We start from the raw sequence: 21,179 nt of genomic DNA, 5'->3' as shown, positions 1-21,179 counted from the left end.
GGCGCCCGCACAGTTGCGTCCTTGAATATCTTGGCACATGTTTCTCTCTTACTAGTAGTTCCTAGGTCTGAAAACGAAATGCCTTTTCGCGCATCATGGGGTCAACGATCAAACCACTCCACACCAGACAATCCTCCCGCCTCCGACAACTAGCCATAATCTGCGTCCTCCTCCTAGCAATTTACTGCTTCCTCCTCGTCCCCAACCACAGCCTCGATTCCTCCCGCACCATCCTCGATTCCTCCTACTCCTATCCCAGCAGTCCGCACATACATCAATCGCCATCCCTAGAGGTTCTCAACAACCTCTTCCTCACGCACTCCCAATGCACCACCACCTTCCCAGGCCTAACCAGCGAAATCGACACCGTCGTCTCCAAAGGCCCCTTCACTCTCTCCCCCAGCGGCCCCCTAGGTCCCCTCGTAGCCCGCATCCACAACGGCAAGCTCTCTATCCTGCAATGGGTGCGTAAATCCGACTTGTCAGCAGACATGCTGGCGCACCGCAGCGCAACACTGCACCAAATCGCCGCCGCGCTACTCACATCTCCCAACCCGGACGAAATCCCTGATACCATCTTCGCCTTCAACCACCACGACGACCCTCTATCCCCGTCCTTCTCATACTCCCGTCCCGCGGACACCGCGCTCAACAAGCCCTCCTCCCACATCTTCCCTGTCCCGCACTTCAGCTTCTACTCCTGGCCCCTGCCCTTCATCGGTTCCTTCCCGCGCGCCGCCAGCGCCATCACTTCTCTCGAATCCACGTTCTCATCCCCAAAAGGTAGCTGGTCAAGCAAAATCCCCAAAGCCATCTGGCGTGGCACGACCCGCTTCAACAACGCGCGCGCCGGCCGCGTCCGGCAGACCTTGCTCCTCACTTCGTCCTCCAAACCCTGGGCCGACATCGAAGCTCTAAAGTGGGTCACCAATGGACACAACGCGTCCAACGCGCTGGCCATCGAGGATTTCTGTCGGTACAAGTACATCATCCAAACCGAAGGGATCACGTACAGCGGACGTTTCCAGTTTCACCAACTCTGTGCGAGCGTAGTTATAACCCCGCCCCTGGCCTGGATGCAGCACACGACCCACCTCGTGCGTCCCGTCTTCAGCAGTAGCGGCTTTGACGGAGGCGTGAAACGCACGCTTCGGGATCCTGTAACCAAAGGGGAGAACCCGAGGTTGGCGCCGTACCCGGCCCCCTGGGTAAAGGAGGCGTGGCCACGGGAGTATCGGGCTGAGGAGGCGAATATCGTGTTCGTGGCGCCGGATTGGAGCGATTTGGAGGCAACGATTGAGTGGTTGGAAAAGCATCCCCAGGTCGCTGAGGGCATTGCGAGACGACAGCGGGAGATGTTTCATGAGGCGGGATATCTTAGTCCGGCCGCGGAGATGTGTTACTGGAGGGCTGCGATTCGGGGATGGAGCAAGGTGGCTAGGTACGAAGGGCAGGGATTTGAGGATGTGGAGGGTATGCCGTGGGAAGAATTCAGCTTGACGGAGGTGCACAAATGAGTTTTGGTACAAATGCAAGCGCGTGTCCGGTGTCGAAGGCGTCTGGGGCAATCGGCGAAGAGCGTCAAAAATTTCTTGGCCACACACTACTAGATCACATGCTCTTGCTGCGATGAATACATGGTTTCAATACATGATGGTTATATATACAGACCCTAGGATAACCTTTTCATCAACTGCTCCTCGCACTCAGACTGGCAAATGCATCCGGGCTATGACGGCCATTGTTCCAGGCCATCTCCATCCCCAAAGTCATGCTTTCGCGACTTCGAGCACTGCCAGTAGGCGCAGGGTTGCTGAACGCCGCTGAGGGTGACGACGCACCTCCATTCAAAAAGGGGTTTTTGTTTCCCGCCGGCAAAGGCGTCGAGAAACTGCGCCGTGGTGATGTTTGCACTACCAGAGTAGAGGCCACGTGAGCAGCAGCCTCTGTGTTGGGCACACTCTGGTCCTGTGGCTGTTGTACCGGAGTCGGCGCAAGACTCGGGTAGTTGTATAAGGCCAAAATGTCTGCCTTGGTCTGCTGCTGCGATTGGTACACTGGATGCGGCGCTGGTGCTTGCTGGGCCTGTTGCTCAGGTTGGTAAAAGCCCTGGTCGAACGCCTGCGGCTGTTGTTGCGCTGGTTGACCCGTGGCAAAGAACGGGTTATTCCCAAACTGCGACTGGGGTGCGCCGTAGAAGTGTTGTTGCGACTGCTCAGGGATCTGGTTCAAAGTTTGCGATTGCAGGGAGCTGTAGAAATTTTGCTGTGCTTGCTCGGGGATTTGATTCAGCGTCGTTGGCGACGTCATCCTGGTAGGCGAGCGGGTGAATGGATTGTTACCCTGGTTTAAAAATGGTGTCGCGGTCACGGAGAGCTGTGGCGGTTTCTGCGATGCGGGTGCCTGCAGAAACGGGTTGTAACTTTGCTGAGGTTGCTGAAGCGGTTGTTGGTAGGTTTGATTATTAAATGCAGTAGATGCGAAGTCTTGGTTTTGAGGTACTGGCGTCGCCATAGATTGCTGGTACATCGGTTGCTGTTGCTGCTGCGGTTGCGTTGGCGCAGGCGTAGTTATACCTCCAGTGTGATGTGGGAAGAGCTGTTGCTGGGATGGCGTCAGAGAGAGGTTCTGCAACGACTGGTTCAAGGTGAACTCGGCTTGTTGAACCGGCATCCCGAATGGATTGGTTGAATAGAAAGGATTCCGATTCTGTAGTGTACCCGTTGACTGAGATGACTGCGGTTGAGCTGGTGGCATATCCCAAGGATTGTTGGATGTTGCTGGACTGGGGCTTGCCGCCGGACTGGTTCTCGACAAGCCCACAGGCGTTACAGGAGGCCCTGTCTTCAATGAAGTCATCGACCTCGAAGTTGACAGGGAATTTTGGCGGGCACAACCCAGGGAAGGTGGTATTCCTCCACCTTCTCCGAGCCGTACAAGCGCCTCTATCGCCTTCTGGAGATTGCCGTTTACACCTTTCAAGACCATAGCGTTGCGCTTGTCATCTGCGAAACCCATGTCGCGAAGGTGCGAGAGCTTTGGGGCCATTTCCTCAGGGCTGTCCTGATTAACGCTCGCGCCGAAGACCTTGGATGGCTTGCTCTGAAGTTGCTGGGGCGTGTCATGTTTCGGACTAAGAGGGGTTTTCCTGGATCGGAATGACAGAGGAAACGTGGCAGAGCTCTTTTTGAAGAAACTGCCACCCGTCTTAGGCGGCAAGGGAGGAGGCGGTCCTTCGTCTGACTCCGTACTGGCTCTGTCGTGCCGTCGAGCGTCATGGGCTGCCGGTGCTGCCACGCTCTGCATATACTTTGCACGGATGAATCGTTCCATTGCCGAGTCGACTTCATCTGCATCGATAGGTACTGGCGGCTTCTTGTTCTGGGCGTTGTATTTTTTGTTGGAAATGGCGTTGCCTACCCGCTTCATATTCTACTCACATCGTCAGTATCCCAATCGAACTCGGTGCTCGCAGACTGTAGTTACAACCAGGGATGGCATACCTCAACTTGATCGTTCGACCAGCCGTCCATGCTCAGCGATTTAACCTTGGAGATGTGGGTGCCAAGCTTGCGATGGATGGCTGCACATCGCATGCAGAGAAACACGCCCAACTACGAAATCCACATGTTAGTTTTCCTCTGGGTGTTTTCCGATGCGCGGGTCGGTCGCAACCGTATTCAGATACGTACACTCCATGATGCCCATGCTGAAAACCGAAAGTGTCAGTCATTGCTTATGCGGGCTTGAAGACATGCAGAATACGCACCTGGGTTCCTGGCGTTGCAGTCGGCGCAGAAGTTGTTACCTGGCACACTCTGCACCAGGTCCTGCAGGGCCTTCTCGTTGCGCGCCTGTTGGCGCTTGCTCATCAACGAGGTCATTGTCGCGTGTCTCCAAAGTCGATGTCCGTGAAGCGCAAAGCTAGTCTGAGCCCAATCGTACCAATCTGCTCGGCGCGGCTCGAACAAAACAAAAACCAGGGTTCCGAGTCCTTGGGACCACCAAGGAAGGTGCGAAGGAAACGCAGGAGGGTATGTCGTCGGCAATATAGGACAGGGCCCGATGCAACTAGTAAATGGAATATCGTGTTCGAGGCATTAATAAACCGGCAATGGTGTAAATGGCAGCTTCGTACAACCAGGAAAGTTGTCCGTCGACACCGGCGAACTCGAGGATGCTGGACCGATGTCGCGTCGCCGCCACGTCGGGTTGCTTGGGGGCGAAAGAAAGGCAGAGGTGTTGACGGTACTAGGAGCTAGAAAGAAGAGAAGACGGCCATCAATGCAGGGCACAAGAAAAATGCTAGAGATTGGAAGTGGAAGAGCCGCGATGGTCTTCATCAGTCCATTGGGCGCAAATTGGGAGAAGGAGAATCGAAAATAGAGATTGGCCTTGAATCTCCAAATGTCGATCGAAGCAAGTCCTCCGAAGTCGAGAAAGGGGCAGATCCCACTTCGGAATTGGGACCAAAAGACTTGGTTCCCTTGCTTTCGTTAGGCGAAAAGCCACCTGGGCCGAGCTTTGCGTCAACGTCTCGAAGACGTGGCCTGGCGGTGCTGCGGAAGATTCGATTCGTAAACTTTTTAGCCGCATCATGCCTCGGCGTTTTTGGGGCTCTAAGCTGCGCTGTAGGCTGCGCTCTAGGGTAATTCGCATTCTCACGAGATTTTTCGTAGCGGTCGCATCCAACGAAAACAGTGCTTCAGTATTTCTCAGACGTTTGTCACGTAAAATTCTGCCGGCAACCTTCGTCTGAATTTTCAGACGCACGGCAGACTTCCCCATGGGGATGGATGTTTTAGCCGTCGAACCGTTTTACTGATTCCAAGGTTTGCTTCTTCGATTCCGCCAAAGCATCTTCTCGCAGGGGTTCTAGTGGAAACCAAGGTGGCATCTCGAGGGCCTTTGGAGATCCAAATCAAGTAAAATGAAGAGGTGCCGAACTTCGAGGAAGTGCACCATGCTATCAACAATGACTTGTGCTCTTCAAGTGCTGATTGACGGCGATTGCAAAGACTCAGTCATCGCTAGCCGTGAACCGGAGCAAAAATCATTGACCACATCGTCAGCAGCCTGCATATGCAGGAACTTACCACGCCTTCCTTGCCTATGGCTAGAAGCACTTATCTACTCGTGCAGCAAACAGCCTTAAGTCATGCATAGGAACACTTTGAGTCGTATCAGTGACGGCCACCTGTCGCATGGAGTCAGCATCACGCTGCACGTTCGGACGCTTCGGAGCTAACGAGTCCAAGTATCAGCGGGTCCTTTAGCCAGTGTGAGCGTACTATGTACGTGAGTGATAATATCAGGATTAATGCTAATTTGTCGTCGATTTTTCGACCATTACTCTCAACACGGAGCATTTGGGAGAGAACTGTTCATACGCAGAAAACCCTCCACCCAAACATGCTTTTTCTTGTGCTTCCAATATCGACACCTGTGTCGTGAATTCCGGAGTCAGTCCAGTGCATCTTGACTCACGACCATACACAATGGCCACAACAGCCATCAAGTCATTCTTCTCTGCTTCCTTTCCGCCACCTCCAGAATCGAGCTCCACATCAGCTCTCATCAAGACCCTCTCCATGATTCCACATATAGAAGGCGGCTACTTTACCGAAACAGACCGAGACCCCCTGCTCATTTCCTCCCCTTTCCCTCTCAACCCAGCATCAGAGTTGATGCCGCAACGGGAGGGCTTCGACCCTCGCTACCGCAACGCCTCCACCAGCATCTACTACCTCCTTACCCCGTCGTCTCCTCAGGGCAATTTCCACCGCAACCGGGGACGGACTGTACACACGCTGCACCGAGGACGTGGGATATATGTGCTCATTCATGCCGATGAGGAGGATGTCGAGTATGAGGGCGGCGGCAGGGGGAAGCGGGTTGAGTCGTTTGTCGTGGGTCATGATGTGGCGAAGGGGGAGCGGTTGCAGTGGATTGTAGAGGGTGGGAAGTATAAGGCCAGTTTCTTGCTCCCAGATCAAGGGGCAGAGGGTCAGCAGAGTGGTGTGTTGTTGATCTCGGAGACAGTCGTTCCTGGGTTCGAGTATTGTGATCATGATTTTCTGGTTGCGGAAGGGTTGAAAGTGCTTGTTGGGTCTGAGCAGGCGGAGAAACTGGGCTGGCTCGTTAGGAAAAGCTGATGTTGGGACTTGATTTCCAGTTGAGCAAATCTTCTTTTGGGTTGGGCGAGGAGTGTATGCGCCCCTGTCTGTACAGCTAGATTTGATATGATGAACTTGTTAGAAAGGCCCAATCGTGACCCAAGAGCTCTCTTTTCGACCCTATCTGGACTTGTTTTCAGATTGACCATGCCTTTGTTGTGGTGAGCCAGAAAAGCAGTAGTTGGAAGTGGTTCGAAACTCGCGTGTATATAAGTGCATTCCCATCTGTTCTAACCACGTATGGAAGAACAATTTCATAACGACGGTGACAGCGGCCTTGATGAACGACTGCAGTCTGACACTCGGAGTGATGTAGCATGATGGGCAGGATGGTGTAAGGAACGAGGGCAAGGCGTCGATAGTTGGCATATCATGTTGAATTACATCTTTTGGCTGGCTGGAAAGTGCCCTGCTACAAGGACATAATGGAAAACTCAACATTGCCAACAGGATCTCTGGCCGATTTCAGATCTCAGAATTCACATCAGCAGGTTGGCAAATCAAAACAGGAAAGATCACAATATTGAGTTCGGCACACACCTCTCACTGCCCCCTCACCATCCATAGCAAATTACAAGATAAAGATACTCTCCGGTCCGTTAGCTTTACTTGTTCTTCACACCTCTACTTGGTTTACCCAACCTGAATATCACTGTCTTCAGACCGGATGGCTAGCCTCTCGCGAAGCTACGAATCCTACGTCTTCCTCAGAATCTTCGCTACCAACAGATCCGGAAGATACAAGCCAACAAACGTTGGGTCAGCTCCCCCCAAACAGGCTAGAGCTCACAATTCCTTGTTTCCATCCTATCTGCGACAAATTTTCCCACGACACTGCGTTGAGAAGATAATAGCGAACAAATGAAATCCATATTAACGACTGGGATCTCTAGCCGATTTGAAACCATCCCCCTCTCAATTCTTCGGCGTCACTAACTCGAAATAGGAGAATAGAAACAACACTAGAAAGATACCCATCAATCCAAGGTCCATCATATCGAGATAGAACGCTCACAGCCACACTTGTCTACAGACATCTAGAGCCGTTGCAAAAGCAATCCTAACTGTCAACTAAGATCGGCCCACGCCGCCTTGTGCAGGAACTTATGCCGTGGGGGATCCCACTCATGGGTGTCGAGGTTCACACTCATACCATATATGTGAACTAACATTTAGTGCGGGCACTGTAGGAGGAGTCAAATCCTCTCGTATCTGTGTCACATATGTGAAATGATGGGTATACAGTTAATAAACTCAAGTATGAAGTAAACACATTACCTTAGACCGGTGGGAGATCCCACATCTTTTTTATCTTTTTTCTTACGCCCCGCTGCTATACGTTGTGATCAGTCATCCTTCGTCTAGAGGGGATAGGTTGTCAGCTTCTTTCGAGTCTTCCCTATTTCCTAGCTTCCTCCGAATCCTGGTGATGAAACCCCTCGAGCACCCCTATGGAAATCTCGATTGCATGGTTGGTGTCTGACAGCACCCCCGTAGGGTACAATGTCCTCATGTGGGCGTGGTACCAAAGTGTGAGCCCCTAGTCCGTCGAGCACGTCACATTGGGTGCAGTCCAAGGCTGTGGACAGGGACGGAGGTCTATCAATGGGCCTTGGTCTCGCAGCTCGCTGCGAGCTGAGTTCTGGATGTGGAAAGAAGACGCCCGCATCCTGTTCATTATAGCGTAGGCACGGAACATTTATTTGATATAAACGACCTACGATTCGTTGCGTTACATTGCTCGAGTGACACACACCGAACTTCTCTGCAGTCCCTCGGTCAGCAACTTAACATCAACAGCGAGCCGCTGAAAATGGGTTCAATATATGTCCATCCACCCCAGTATGTCACGTCTCCTATATACGGGCAGTTTTTTGAAGTTAGGACATTCGTATTGAAGTCCGCTACTCCTTTTCCTTGTCTATGGCGCCATTGCGAGCCGCCATGTGACCCATCTTCCTCCTCCAGCTTAAAATGAAGAACATTTATTCAGAACTTCATTTGAAGTCATAATGTCCCGAGGGCAAATCAAAAGTGTATCACATCCCCAAGACTCCAGTCAATGAGACCTCTTGGACTGAACAGGGATAATATAGCTCCACCTTCGAACACCAGTTTCCCAAACGCCGGCAATGCTGACCGACGTTTCTGTCGCTAAATATCCGTCATCTCCGCTTCACCCCTTGGTTCCGGCACCTCACCCGGGTACGGCTTCCGTCCCCAGACAACGTAGAATTTCTGGTACGCATGCACGCTTTGGTCCGAGAGACCCTTTCTCACATCTATCAACATGATCTACGCCTGAAAGTTAGTTATGCTTTCCGTTGTTGTTGACGGCTTAATAGGGACTCGCCTCGATTTGCTTCCTGTTCAACCCTCGTATCCGATGTAAGGGAGCCATAGAGAAAGCCGAGATGCCCTGGGCGAAATTCTCCTCCCACATCTTCCCAAGCTCCTTGTACTTCCTATTTATCGGCCAACTGTTGATAGGGATCTTGTAGGTTCGTTCTACCACGTCTACGAAACCAGCGTCTCGCATGCCTTGGGCGTATGTGTGGGCGATGCGGAGAGGCCGCTGCTCCGACGCAGTAGCATCTTCGAGGTCGTCAAAGTGGACCTTGGGTGGGAAATCCGGTGGCATTGTGTTGTCGTCACATTGGATTGAGCAGTGTAGCTCCTGTGCCTCCAGCCAGCCACCTGGCTCGAGGTGATCGAATGCTTTCACGGCGATGTCATCCTTGAAGTCTCGTATGCTACCCAGCATGCAGCGCAGGTGGACGAAGTCGAAGAGCTCTCTGAACCTCCACTCTTGCAGGCTAGAACAGTATCAGCAGTCTGAAATAATATGGATGCATTGGGCTCTGGCGAGGGTCCGCAGAGAGATGAATGAAAGTTGCTGGGTTGGCGTGACCATGTTGACTGAAGGAACAAATTGGCACTGTATAAAGTTGTCTTGAAATACGGCCAAGGGGCTAGGAAAGAGATCGGCTGTTTCTTACCAGTCGTCGATCTCAAAAATAACGTTAGGGGGCACGTAGTCAGGTTGAATGGGTGTTAAATCGGTGCCGATTATTCTAGCGGTGGGATACTCATCCCCCATGTCAACAGCCCAGATACCCGTGCCAGTGCCTATATCAAGCACCTTCCGCGGAGGATCGTTTTGTGAAAATGGTGCGAAATGTAGCTCGCCGCCCATCAGATGTTTTATGCAATAATACTGCCAGTCGAGGCGATCACACTCATAGAGGTCGTTTGGGAACATGTATGCTGCGAGCAAATTGTCAGCCGCGGGGTTGAGGGTATCAGACGAGTACTTACAGCCGTCCTGGTATGCGTGGTAGGTTCGTCCATTCTCTAACCGATACCTCGTTATGCTACTTGTGACCGTCTGGTAGTCGCTGGCACAAGAGTTAGTGGCGGGACGTCCGGAGCAGGCATATCAACGTACGGGCTATTATTAGGATCAGGCTGCCTGGGGGTGAGCAAATCTGACATGACATAGAGGGAAGGATGAGTGTGATTAGGTACATACATCCGCTTCTATCTGGAAAGAGGCAGCTGTCGCATCATCGAGACGTTGTTCAAACGTGAACTGGTAGTTCATCAGACTGAAAGTGTCGAGGCCGTCGGAGCGGCCGACTTGATACCGTTCGTTATCTGTCCCGACGCCTCCGTATCCACCGTTGCGCGGCATGGTTAACAAAATAGACACTAGCAAAAGACAATAATAATTCTGGCGAGAATCTTGCGCCCAGCAATATGAGGAATTGTGGACGTGAAGATGGATCGGATTTGATAAGCTCGCCGGCAAAACGCAGGACCACATATAAACTTAGGGTTATATGTGCCTCAAGCTAGCGACCCAACCTAAGAACTATCCCAAGAAACAACCCTATTAGACGCGTGGCGTGGAAGCTTAATTGCGTCGGTAGTCTGACGGAAGTGCCGTTTCGCCTTATTGACAACAGCAGCTCTCGAGTTATTCGAAGCTCCCTCTATTGGCGTTTCCTAAAAGAAAAGAATCGATCCAGATTGTCGGGAACGACAGGACCCGAAGGAACGGTTTGGGTGTACGGCAGGCATGCAAGAGCCCGGTCAAGCCGCGTCCCCTGTTACGATGTCTCCTGATTGGGAATTGGGAATTTCTTGAGTAACGGTGACTACGCCGCACGGTAAGGTGAAACCAGTCGCTTTGCGGGCACCAGACAGGATACCGGGCTCGCATAGACTAGTAGAGGGTGGAGAGAGGGAGGATTTGCGAATCTGTGACCGTCCCTTGTAGCTGGGGTGGGAAACCTTTTTCTTGTGCGGTAGGTAGGGTAGGAGACATTAGACGACCATCCATGCATCAGACCGTCAGACATTCCAGCCGGCAACAACTCCGCAGACATATGCGTGCAGCAGCTCGATTGCCTTTCCCACCGAGAACCGCTTTCCATCTGAGGGATGCTACTTCTTTTTTTCCGTTGCGTATCACGCAAACGGGAAGCGCGGCTAGAAATTCCTCCTGCAACTGTGAGAGTCGACACGGGTCATGGCCCTGGTTTCTGCAACGGGCAGGATTGGTCGCATCAAACCCTCGAAACCCGATTGATAAGACATATACTTGATCCTGACCCATAGTGCAGCTGATAATCAGGTGGGCTTTCGCTCGTCCAATGCGATGGGGAGGTGGACGTCCATTGCAGCACCGTTGTATATTTCAATCCATCAAGGGTGGATATCTGCGATCTGGTCGCGTCATGTAAGAGGGGTGCTAAAGGCTTGGTAAGGTTTAAGTCGAAAACCCCCGCGACAGCGACCCTCGCTTGCGGTGCGCCAACAACGAGAGCATGACGAATGCCCAGCCACATAGTGTCTATGCGATATCAGGTGGAATCGCGACTATTGGAATACTTATGCGTGGAAACTGTGATTCGTAACAGCCTCGGTTGTATGCTTCAAAAGACGGGGCGTAATGCACGAGGGTTGATAGTGAAGCCTCTGCCGCCGGCGAATGGTGTCCAAGAGGCAGTCAGGGAAGGGGGGCGTTCTAAGCTCGCGCTAGAGCTATTTCCCCGATGAGCTAACCTTGTCATCGCATGGGTATAGGGCTTCCAGGTTGGAAAGAAGCTCGTTCGAAGTACAAGTGTCCGCGGTAGCATCTAGATAGAAGTCAGCCCACCTTCGTTTAATGCAACCCAATTCTTTTGGTAGCACGAAACCCTCCGTTTGAGGGGTAGCTGCATCCGTCAAGTTCCAAATCCAAGCACTTGGGGTTTGACAGCCAGCGGTATCTAGCATATAGGTTCTTTTTAAAATATACTGTTACGTAGCAGCTACATCTGGCACATTGGATCTTGAAACTCTCCCAAGACGTCGAACCGTCTATTCGGATCGCCGAAGAAAGCCACCCCGTCATATCTTTCCAGGCACCGTCTCAGTCCAAGCTGAGCAGTTGATTGTGATACCGGGCATGGATCCCGCCGAAAGGCAAAACCCTACACAAGAGCTGCAGACACATGGCCTTTGCATCTGAAGCGTTCAGGGAGCGATGGATCGGTGACACGCGCCTATCGAGTACCGCGCCAGGGAATGTCCCAGTCGGTTAGCCGTTTGTAGGCAGACTTGCGAATTACATCAGCCGCAAGGACACGGAGTGTCCAGTGAAACAAATCGCGTTATCTCCACAGAGATCAGGTGAACATGAGTACTCGCAAGCACTCGAAACAGTTTTACGCAGTGTCCTAAATATCAATTGTGACAAGTACCCAGGTATAACGTGGATGGATGTCGCCGCGCTACCCCGCAGCAGAATGGCTGCGAACCCAGGAATGTGGATGACAAGGGAGGGTAGAAGCAACCCTGAAAATTTCAGGCCCAGCACAATGGGTGGGGCGTTGAGTGAGAAGACCGCAATGAACATTCCAATGTCAATCGGACTAATCATTGTGAATGAAACTCAGAGGACTCCATTTTGTATGAGTTGTCGCGTACGACGACGACAGGTTGACAAAGAGTCATCTTCCTTTCTGATAGATTGCTTCCGGTGAATGTCAAAATGGAAGCTACTTACAAACTGGACGTCATCATTCCAAGTACCTATCATACTCAAATAACAGCGTTGATTGTTAGACGGCTGGCATACTGGTAGATTCTGGTCCCAATTCCGATATCGCAGCCTTTTAACCATCAAACACACGGGCGACACACGGGCTTGACTGTCAACTACTTTGCTGAACTTACTCGCCGATTCCAGTAGCTGTAGGACACGTCCGTACTTGAGCAGCAAATTCGGCACACTACAGTGGTTGGTAATGCAAATGACATGGACTGAAGCTAAAAGCTAATACACTAGCCTCCTCAGGATTGAGGCTATAGTAGACGGGCTCCCCATACGAATAGAGACTCCATTCAAGTGTACGTTTACAATATGGAAATAGTATGCGATCGTAACTAGTGATAGCATGCAGTGAAACAGAAGCAAACGACGCATTAAATCCTACTCACATCCCAATTCAAAGCCCTGAGTTCATAAAGGTGTCTGTCTGCGAGTTTGCCACAAATGAGAAAAACTTGTATATTTGCAGTTTGGGTTGAGCCAAAACTTCCTTCACTCTGGAGATCTCCAGCCATTCCTCCAGGCCTCGTCGACATCAATATTTCTCGGACAGCAATAATGATTATTTGTTGATTCAACCAGCCTTCAGCGCATCAAGCTGCTGACATGCAGTTGCAAAAACTGTGCCACATCACTACGTCAGCTTTTTCCCCGATCAACCACCCCAATCCAACGTCGTCGCCCGAACCAGTAATTCCATCAACCACCGTGGCCGAGGATCCCACCCAGTCAAAAGCTGCCAATCTGCAACTGGGAAATTCGGTAAACCCTCCCATTGGAGCATCCAAGTGAGAAATACCCCTGTTGGTTTGCAGACCTGTCACGCAAGCCAGGACACGCAGTGAACCCGCAGCGAACCCGCAGACACACTGCATGCAACGCACATCAACACCATGCAGCCCCCAAACATGGGTTCCAACGATATGGCCTTGAGAGACGACTTCATGCAAGAAGCGTACGGTCGCATTCGCTCATCAGTAACCACCACATTTCAAACCGCACCAACCCTCCCCACACCAGCCCAACTCTCTACGGCCCGGTCCTCCCTCCCCAGCAGCACTGCCATCACCTACCTAACCTCCCACGGCCCCCAAGCAACCCTAAACCACCTTCTAACCGATATTGCCCCCGGCCTCAATGGCCAGAACCGGTCCAGCAGGTACTGGGGCTTCGTGACGGGCGGGACACTGCCCATCGCCGAGGTGGCGGATAACCTCGTCAGCGCTTACGACCAGAACGTGAGCGTGCACCTCCCCGGGCAAACCATCGTGACCGAGGTCGAGGATGCGGCGTTGAAGATGCTGGTCGAGCTGTTGGGGTTGGGAAATGCAGAGGATTGGGAGGGGAGGACGTTGACTACGGGGGCGACGGCGAGTAATGTGCTTGGGCTGGGGTGTGGGAGGGAGGGGGTTGTGGGTGCGAAGTTAGCAAGGTTGTCTTCTTCGTCTTCGGCATCACCCGAACATGAAGGTGTAGGCGAGCTCGGCCTCCTGAACGCCTGTCTCAAAGCCAGAATCATGGATATCCAAGTCTTGACCAGCATGGGCCACAGCTCCCTCTCCAAAGCGGCCTCCATCGTCGGTTTAGGTCGAGCTTCCGTCAAAGAACTCCCCCACAGCGCCGACCAGCCCTGGAGACTCGACCTAGACGCCGTTGAAAAAGAGCTCCAGCGCGAAGGTGTCGCGAGTATCATCGCCGTCAGCGCCGGCGAAGTCAACACCGGCCGTTTCGCCACGACCGGACTCGAGGACATGCAGAGGCTGCGGTCCATAGCCGATCGCCACGGGGCTTGGATCCACGTCGACGGCGCGTTCGGCATCTTTGCGCGCCTTCTACCGCAGACTGAAGAGTTCGCACAACTCCACCAGTATGCCGCCGGGCTCGAGCTCGCGGATAGCATTACGGTCGACGGACACAAGTTACTCAATGTGCCGTATGACCTGGGGATATTCTTCACCCGCAAAGCATCGACCCTGACAAATGTTTGCAAGAACCCCAACGCGGCGTACTTGCCCTCTGGTGGTGGGACATCGGATATCCAATCCCCCCTTGACGTCGGGATTGAGAACTCGCGGCGGTTTAGGGCCCTACCCGTCTATACTGTGCTGATGAGTGAAGGGCGGGACGGGATCACAGAGATGTTGACACGCATGGTGTGTTTGGCACGCAGGATAGCGGCGGTTGTGAAGGAGTCGGAGGATTATATCTTGCTGCCGGATGAGGCCAGCCTAGAAGATACGCATATCATCGTGCTGTTCCGTGCCAAGGATGATGAGCTGAATAAGGTACTGGTAGACACCATCAATACAAGCTGCAAGTGGTATGTTGGTGGGACGAAATGGAGGGGCCAGACGGCAGTTCGTCTTGCGGTTGCGAACTGGCGAGTTGATGTCGAGGTTGATTTGGCCATGGTCAAATCTTCTCTGGCCATGATAGCCCAAAACCACAGAAGGAACAGCCGATAATAGACATGTAGCCAGTTCACATCAAAAGTAGTATATATATACACGGTACTGGATCCTGCCCAGAATGTGAACCCAGTGTCCCAACACTGGGTTCAATCTCTGGTCTCAGAGGCCCCATACCTCTTGGCGCGGTTATCAACCTATGCGATACTAGTGCAATTCCGCATTTGTTCCCCTCACACTACCCAATGCATCCCGCTCCTACCCTCCAATGCTACCTGGTAACGCTTCAACAAGTATCTATCTTTTACCTCGGTCCGTTGAAACACCCAAAAGCCACCCTAAGTCCTCGAGGCAAATATTTTGGCTTAACAACGTCCTACGCCGGATCCACCTGTACATAACTTGCCGGCACGCTCTTTGTGGCGCCCCCTTTCTCGACTTCTGCCCACCCATCGCCGGGGTCCTCCTTGACCAGAACGAACCGTTCACCCTCATGCATGTTGTGCTCGGCGTCGCTTTGCGCTGTGTAATCATAGATCGCGACCACATACTTGAGCTTCTTGGCACCTCTTCGAGGAGCGACTGCTGGCCCCTTCTTCTTTGTGGGAGGGCCGCCTGTCCCCACAGACGATCCAGAATTGGAGTAGACCGAGGCGGGTCTGGTATTGATCGAGGAACCAGTATCCTGAGGGGCCATAGGCGAAGGAGCAGGTGGGATGACCTCAAGATAGGACGCAGGCACGAGACCTTCCTTATACCCCGCGCGTACTTTTACCCACCCTGTTCCATCTATTTGACCAGTTAGTACATGCAAACCCTTGGACTGACCAAAAAATTGCAACTTACCATCAGGCTCCAATATCGTGACTTCTCGGCCTTCTGGAACCGTCAACTCCCCATCTCCGTTCGCGTCAAACCCATACAGCATCTTGCCCTTCTGCTCCGTTTTGCTTGTTGCAGATCCATTCACCGAAATACCAGGCAGTTCACTGATGTAGGCGGCAGGTGGCGGGGCAACCAATCGGGTCTTCTTAGTTGAACCTATTGATGGCCGCGGTCCTGAGGGTTCTGGCGGCGTGTCCTCGGCTGGAGATTTGGGACTACCCACCGGGCCACCAATTGATCGATGTGCGCTGGCGGCGTACCCTGAACTAAGTGAGTTCATGGTGTTGGACCGACTGAGATCAGGCAGTTCGGCAATGTGATCAGGTACGCCAGAGACCGGCATGAGCAGTGAGCCTGCGGCAGTCTGTCGTTCTGCCTTATACTTTTTGCGCTCCTCCTTTGATAATTCACCAGGGCATTCGGCTGGCACCTTCATTTCGCACTTGCTATGACACGTATACCCGCAGTCCCGGCAATCGAAGCCCTTCGCTGACAGGCCCCATATCCTCTCCCCACATAGATCGCAATTTGTCGGAATCTTGAACGTTTGTGACTTGAAATTGTGGTTCTTAGCACCCAGCGTCACGTCTCCCACCGCCGCCGTAATGGTGGACGTCTCGACCTCGGCTGTTAAACGCTTCCGATCCACCTGGTGTAGGTCTTCCTGCATGGCGAAGAGTTGCGTCACTATCTGCACCTCATCTTTCTTCTCCGTCCCTTCTCGGACGCCTTGCTTTATCCTCTTGATACTCTCTACTTCCCTTCTCTTCTTGTCAACCTCCCGACGTAAGTCACCAAGCTGACCCTTGGATTTGTTCAAGACATTGCGCAAGAAAATCTTTGCCTGCTCGTCCGTGACCATGGAGTCGTCATCGTGCCAGACTGGGCTTGGCTCGAAGATCTTGTCAGACGGCTCCGTCCATGAGCCCAGATTGTGTCTTATGTACATCATGGAGTCAAGATGGGGCTCGTTTCGTTGGATCTCGGTGGAAAGCCGTTCTACGAGACCATTGCTCTGCTGCAGCATCTTGGACTCCAATTGAGCTGCCATATTCCATAGTCCATTCAGTTTGAGGGTCCGGAATTCCGAGAGATCCTGGAGACTGTCTAGTAGCTCGGGGACGTACTCGTGGTAATATTTCTCCTTTTGCTTGTTGGTGACATTGATGGCTATCAGGTATGTGTTCTTGACGTTATTCATGTCGTGTATTTGTAGCTGGTATGTGCTTTTCGCCTTGGCTTTGTCGAAAGACGTTTCGGACTTCTTGCGCTTGCTCTCGACCTCTTGGCATACGGTGTCGTACTTTGCCTTGGTCTTGCGCAAAGCCGCATACGATGAATCCCTTTCGTTCTCCAGAGTATCCGCATATTCGACATGGCGCTTTCGCAGCTCTTCGAATTTGCTGCCAAAGAACTTGAGGGGGTCTGCGACTTTGGAGATCAGCTCGTTAGCATATCGCTCGTGCTCGTCAGCTCGGGACTCGAGGGTCGTCAGCTGTGTTGTCCACGTCGTGAGGGAGGCGCTCTCAAGGGATCCCGGTGTCATAGTAGGCGTGTCGCCGACGCTCAAGCTAGCTGACTTCTTGATCTTTTTCTCAAAGTATTTCTTGGCAAGGGCGTTCAACTTGGCGCTGTGCTCCTTCTCGATGGCGCTTCGTTCGCGGTAGAATTGCTGAATGTCGTCGAGCCAGGCGATCCCGTTGGCAACCCATGCGCTGGCTGGTCTGAAGCCATCCTACATCCAGTAATTTTCGTCTCAGCGACACGGTTCTGTGATAGATAACTGGTCCACAGAGACATACCTTCAGTTCCGCGCCAAATGTTGGCGTAGCTTCCACCTCAGCCATCGCTTAGTCTACTCTTGAAAGACGATGGGTACAGGCATACAGCAGAGGTTATAATTCGAAGCTCCGTAAAGAAGGCGGATTCTAGTTGTATTTCGCACAGGAAAGCCATCTAAGGTGCGATGGGGGCAATACAAAAGTGTCAGGTAATGAACAGAAGGATGGGGTTGCGATGGTTGGCCGTCGCTTTTCCCAAAAGCAAATAGGCTGAGAAAGCGACAAGGCACAGCCCACTTCAATTCACTCCAGGCTGGAACTTGGTCTGGGAAGATGAACGAGTTGGGTAGCTACGGCCCCTTTTTTTCGTTGGACTTGTCGGATACCCAATACCATAAGCGGATGATCCGATGTCAGACAAATGGAATAAATCCACTTCGAACAATGCTACAAAATGGAAAACTTTACGACCAAGCGATCCTCATGATTCGAAGTTTCCGCGGTAACGCTGGGCACAGCAACTCGGCACCGTGGGCCGACTCGCGATTGCCCCGCACCACTTACAACCACGCGTTGCCCACAATTGGCAGTGCAGATTCACCTGCTGTTGGATGACAAGCATCAGAACGACATTGAGGGAACTTCAGGACAATTCTACTGAGGCAATTTCTTATGGTTGGAGCAGAAGAACTTGGACGGTTTGTTACTCTAGCTACTAGATGCGTGCATTGTCCAGACGAATCCTAGACTTCGAAATTTGCCGTTGGTTTTTTTACCCAGCCTTGGAATAACATATTTAGTATGTATGGACTTGCAAAGGTAGATGCAACTTCTCTGCCTAAACTACAGATGATTTTAGAATATGAAGAACTCAAATTTCGTGTGTCGGATCTAGGGTACCCATAACCTTGATTGAGGTCTGCCTGGCTTTTTGGCTGATGAGGTTGAAGCCGCCATCAAACAAGTTTAACTATAAGAAGTACCGTACTGTAGATTTGACTTGCCATTAGAAGGCGCTGAGTAACTGAGGAGTACTTGCAGATGACAATCGCGGGGCTGGCAGAGTGACACCGGCTGTCAGCTGCATTGCGCAGCTCGAGCGGAGACCCTCTTCATGCTCAATCCCTACCTTCAAGTTCAAGGCAACAAGGCTGCACGGCTGTCACCCCACCTTGGAAGAACCCCGCCAAAATTTGACCTTGGTAATTTCAGACTCCAAGCTCCATCATCTGGCATTGCTGGATTAGATTGATTGCCCAGCAACAAAGCATCACTAAGGCACGGGTGGTCTGGTAAGTTTTCTATACTTTCATGCGTAGCCGGAAACCTGATTAAGTTGGTGGCCTCAAGCAATTTATTTACACCTGGTTGTTTCAAGCCTCCGGGTGTCTATCGCGCATCTACCTCAGATCTCGATACCTCCGCCGACAAGCTCCCTTCCTTCTCTTGCGCCGCCAGTATTCTTTTCTAACGTGTCACTCTCTACTCGAAACTCTTCTCTCGTAGAATCGTGTTTCATCTCCCACTCCACTCGGCTCAAGTCCTTCAATCCCACCTATCGTTCACGTCGATATCCGCCATGGCCGATCTCGCGAGCCGAATCACAAAGCCCGAGGGGGCAGAGGCAGAGACGGCTCCTGCTCAAGAGACTACTGGCACCGTTGAAGATGCGCAAACGGATGGAGCTGGTCAGATTTTAGGCGGCTCGGGTCTCCAAGATGTCAACTACGATGTCGAGGTATCGCTGAACGAGATCCAGCGCGATCAGCAAAACCCCTTGGGCTCTGCACACACTTTCCAGGAACTTGGACTGTACGCCTCTCGCTTCCTATCCCTGTTTCAAGTGAATGGATGGCTGATAAAAAAAACTTCACAGGCCCAACGAAGTGCTTAACGGCTTGATGGCTATGAGCTTCCAGAAGCCCTCCAAGGTCCAAGAGAAGGCCCTACCTCTCATGTTGGCTGACCCGCCCATGAACATGATTGCGCAATCCCAGTCTGGAACTGGCAAGACCGCTGCTTTCGTCACGACGATCCTATCGAGAATAGACTTCACTAAACCCGAGCAGCCACAGGCCCTTGTCCTAGCCCCCAGCCGAGAATTGGCTCGCCAGATTCAAGGTGTCGTTCAGACTATTGGTCAGTTCTGCGGGAATCTGGTTGTCGAAGCCGCCATTCCCGGCAACATCGCCAGAGACTCCCGCGTAAAAGCCAGTGTTGTCACCGGCACCCCTGGAACCGTCATGGACTTGATTAGAAGACGGCAATTTGATGTGTCCCAACTGAAGGTGCTCGTTATTGACGAAGCCGACAACATGCTGGACCTACAGGGCTTGGGTGAACAGTGCGCCCGAGTCAAGAACATGCTCCCGCCGACTATACAGATTCTCCTCTTCTCTGCTACCTTTCCCGACGTCGTACTGAGATACGCGACCAATTTTGCTCCGCAGGCAAATCAAATCAAGCTGAAGGTCCAGGAGCTTACCGTACGCGGCATCTCCCAGATGTTCATGGATTGCCCTAGTGAGGTGGAGAAGTACTCGATCCTATGCAGTCTTTACGGTCTGATGAACATTGGATCGTCAATCATCTTCGTCAAGGTAAATATAGCTCATAAGAGTTACTACGAGAGCATCAGCTGACGATTTTCACAGACACGCGAGAGTGCAAGTGAGATTCAAAAGCGCATGGAAGCCGATGGTCACAAGGTCACTGCACTCCACGGTGCTTTCGAGGGTTCGAGCAGAGACGCACTGTTGGATGAGTTCCGTCAAGGACGATCGAAGGTGCTCATCACTACCAACGTTCTCGCTCGTGGAATCGACGTCTCAAGTGTTTCCATGGTCATCAACTACGACGTCCCCATGAAGGGACCCGGCGAGCGCGAGGCGGATCCGGAGACTTACCTCCACCGCATTGGCCGCACTGGTCGATTTGGCCGTGTAGGTGTCAGTATCACTTTCATCTACGACAAGAAGAGCTACGAGGCTCTTCAATACATCGCCGCCAAATATGATATCGACCTTATTCGCCTGGTACCCGATGATTGGGACAATACGGAGAAAAAGGTCCAGCGTGTAATCAAGTCGAGCAGAGCGCAGGCGGGCTTCAACCCAAGTGCCAGAACTTGAACGACAGCTTTGCCCCTACAACCTTTGGCCGCCTGCCACAACTACACCCTCACCCCGGTTATCTTGAGGTTTTGAGCGGACACTGAATGGCCATCTGAATTGCTCCGGATATTGCATCCATGGTTAGAATTTGGCTAGTCACAAACAAGTGAAGGGTGATTTGCATCATGCAATGTCTGTACGTAATGAAAAGATAGAGACTCATGAGAGAAGAGACTACTGATACCATAATGAAAGCTGATTGATTTTGACACAACCTCTAGACAAAAATGCCTCCTTCAGCTGTTTGTGACCATAAGTTTCTATTGTTTCTCGTTCACCATACGTCTAATGATGTACTTGTGCTGGTAGAGATACTCAGAAATCACCGGCATCTGTAACTAACCTTTCCCTCTGATAGCTAAAGTCATGTTTGCTGAAGTACTACGCAGCAGTTACGTATATGAAACTAGCCGAAGATATACCTATTATACGCGGTCGAGTTTTCAGGCCTCCAGGGGTGGCACTACTCGGCCAATCATGAGGGGCGATGAATAGCTCTCATAGGTCGTGCCAACGCTGAATGATACTTATAAAGGGGTGAAGTTCTGGACCCAACTAGGTGGTCCCGGCTGTCCCAACTTGTGGATGTTACGGAGCTGTTCGATGATCCACACACTCGCCATGATACAACGGATCGAGCGCAGAAAAGACAAGAA

General features: G+C 52.0%; 9 protein-coding genes across 9 annotated transcripts; 4 read left to right on the top strand and 5 right to left on the bottom strand.

Annotated features, from left to right (window-relative positions):
• Window positions 1–95: 95 nt before the first annotated feature.
• On the top strand, window positions 96–1,517 carry BCR38DRAFT_334890 (uncharacterized protein; the record flags this gene model as incomplete). Its single annotated transcript, XM_040855353.1, has 2 exons — window positions 96–1,136; window positions 1,176–1,517. The coding sequence occupies 2 exons, from the start codon at window positions 96–98 to the stop codon at window positions 1,515–1,517; spliced, it is 1,383 nt and encodes a 460-aa protein (XP_040719125.1).
• Window positions 1,518–1,689: 172 nt separating this feature from the next.
• Window positions 1,690–3,884, bottom strand: BCR38DRAFT_336264 (uncharacterized protein; the record flags this gene model as incomplete). Its single annotated transcript, XM_040855442.1, has 4 exons — window positions 1,690–3,432; window positions 3,504–3,614; window positions 3,693–3,709; window positions 3,770–3,884. The coding sequence occupies 4 exons, from the start codon at window positions 3,882–3,884 to the stop codon at window positions 1,690–1,692; spliced, it is 1,986 nt and encodes a 661-aa protein (XP_040719124.1).
• Window positions 3,885–4,094: 210 nt separating this feature from the next.
• On the bottom strand, window positions 4,095–4,999 carry BCR38DRAFT_140030 (uncharacterized protein). The gene has a single exon (XM_040853630.1). It carries the CDS (start codon window positions 4,786–4,788, stop codon window positions 4,306–4,308), a length of 483 nt encoding a protein of 160 aa, XP_040719123.1. The 5' UTR covers window positions 4,789–4,999; the 3' UTR covers window positions 4,095–4,305.
• Window positions 5,000–5,269: 270 nt separating this feature from the next.
• BCR38DRAFT_424475 (RmlC-like cupin domain-containing protein) lies at window positions 5,270–6,425 on the top strand. The gene has a single exon (XM_040859656.1). The coding sequence runs from the start codon at window positions 5,499–5,501 to the stop codon at window positions 6,153–6,155; it is 657 nt and encodes a 218-aa protein (XP_040719122.1). The 5' UTR covers window positions 5,270–5,498; the 3' UTR covers window positions 6,156–6,425.
• A 1,439-nt stretch (window positions 6,426–7,864) lies between these two features.
• BCR38DRAFT_140014 (S-adenosyl-L-methionine-dependent methyltransferase) lies at window positions 7,865–9,932 on the bottom strand. The gene is made up of 5 exons (XM_040853629.1): window positions 9,625–9,932; window positions 9,495–9,574; window positions 9,176–9,443; window positions 8,530–8,992; window positions 7,865–8,471 (listed from the first exon to the last, which is right to left on the bottom strand). Exons 1-5 carry the CDS (start codon window positions 9,708–9,710, stop codon window positions 8,331–8,333), a joined length of 1,038 nt encoding a protein of 345 aa, XP_040719121.1. The 5' UTR covers window positions 9,711–9,932; the 3' UTR covers window positions 7,865–8,330.
• A 664-nt stretch (window positions 9,933–10,596) lies between these two features.
• BCR38DRAFT_424472 (uncharacterized protein) lies at window positions 10,597–11,101 on the bottom strand. The gene has a single exon (XM_040859655.1). It carries the CDS (start codon window positions 11,027–11,029, stop codon window positions 10,748–10,750), a length of 282 nt encoding a protein of 93 aa, XP_040719120.1. The 5' UTR covers window positions 11,030–11,101; the 3' UTR covers window positions 10,597–10,747.
• A 2,119-nt stretch (window positions 11,102–13,220) lies between these two features.
• BCR38DRAFT_335362 (pyridoxal-dependent decarboxylase) lies at window positions 13,221–14,741 on the top strand (the record flags this gene model as incomplete). The annotated part of the gene is made up of 1 exon (XM_040855380.1): window positions 13,221–14,741. One exon carries the CDS (start codon window positions 13,221–13,223, stop codon window positions 14,739–14,741), a length of 1,521 nt encoding a protein of 506 aa, XP_040719119.1.
• Window positions 14,742–14,900: 159 nt separating this feature from the next.
• On the bottom strand, window positions 14,901–17,532 carry BCR38DRAFT_139997 (uncharacterized protein). Its single transcript, XM_040853628.1, has 3 exons — window positions 17,372–17,532; window positions 15,531–17,304; window positions 14,901–15,473 (listed from the first exon to the last, which is right to left on the bottom strand). Exons 1-3 carry the CDS (start codon window positions 17,414–17,416, stop codon window positions 15,061–15,063), a joined length of 2,232 nt encoding a protein of 743 aa, XP_040719118.1. The 5' UTR covers window positions 17,417–17,532; the 3' UTR covers window positions 14,901–15,060.
• Window positions 17,533–18,929: 1,397 nt separating this feature from the next.
• Window positions 18,930–20,481, top strand: BCR38DRAFT_334960 (P-loop containing nucleoside triphosphate hydrolase protein; the record flags this gene model as incomplete). The annotated part of the gene is made up of 3 exons (XM_040855360.1): window positions 18,930–19,162; window positions 19,227–19,950; window positions 20,005–20,481. The coding sequence occupies 3 exons, from the start codon at window positions 18,930–18,932 to the stop codon at window positions 20,479–20,481; spliced, it is 1,434 nt and encodes a 477-aa protein (XP_040719117.1).
• Window positions 20,482–21,179: the final 698 nt, after the last annotated feature.

Source organism: Pseudomassariella vexata (assembly GCF_002105095.1).
Source record: "Pseudomassariella vexata strain CBS 129021 chromosome Unknown BCR38scaffold_3, whole genome shotgun sequence".
In the NCBI taxonomy this organism is placed as follows: Eukaryota; Fungi; Ascomycota; class Sordariomycetes; order Amphisphaeriales; family Pseudomassariaceae; genus Pseudomassariella; species Pseudomassariella vexata.
Note: the sequence above shows the minus strand (reverse complement) of the source record. Positions and strands in the feature narration are given on the sequence as shown.

What these genes read in the sequence shown, in the direction of transcription:
- BCR38DRAFT_140030 (XM_040853630.1), bottom strand. Translation starts at nt 4,788, where the DNA reads ATGGGGAAGTCTGCCGTGCGTCTGAAAATTCAGACGAAGGTTGCCGGC.
- BCR38DRAFT_424475 (XM_040859656.1), top strand. Translation starts at nt 5,499, where the DNA reads ATGGCCACAACAGCCATCAAGTCATTCTTCTCTGCTTCCTTTCCGCCA.
- BCR38DRAFT_140014 (XM_040853629.1), bottom strand. Translation starts at nt 9,710, where the DNA reads ATGTATGTACCTAATCACACTCATCCTTCCCTCTATGTCATGTCAGAT. An exon ending in CCACGCATACCAGGACGGCT is followed by an intron (nt 9,444 to 9,494) that starts GTAAGTACTCGT and finishes ATTTGCTCGCAG; the next exon opens with CATACATGTTCCCAAACGAC. An exon ending in ATTTTTGAGATCGACGACTG is followed by an intron (nt 8,993 to 9,175) that starts GTAAGAAACAGC and finishes ATACTGTTCTAG; the next exon opens with CCTGCAAGAGTGGAGGTTCA.
- BCR38DRAFT_424472 (XM_040859655.1), bottom strand. Translation starts at nt 11,029, where the DNA reads ATGTGGCTGGGCATTCGTCATGCTCTCGTTGTTGGCGCACCGCAAGCG.
- BCR38DRAFT_139997 (XM_040853628.1), bottom strand. Translation starts at nt 17,416, where the DNA reads ATGGCTGAGGTGGAAGCTACGCCAACATTTGGCGCGGAACTGAAG. An exon ending in CATTTGGCGCGGAACTGAAG is followed by an intron (nt 17,305 to 17,371) that starts GTATGTCTCTGT and finishes TACTGGATGTAG; the next exon opens with GATGGCTTCAGACCAGCCAG. An exon ending in CACGATATTGGAGCCTGATG is followed by an intron (nt 15,474 to 15,530) that starts GTAAGTTGCAAT and finishes CTGGTCAAATAG; the next exon opens with ATGGAACAGGGTGGGTAAAA.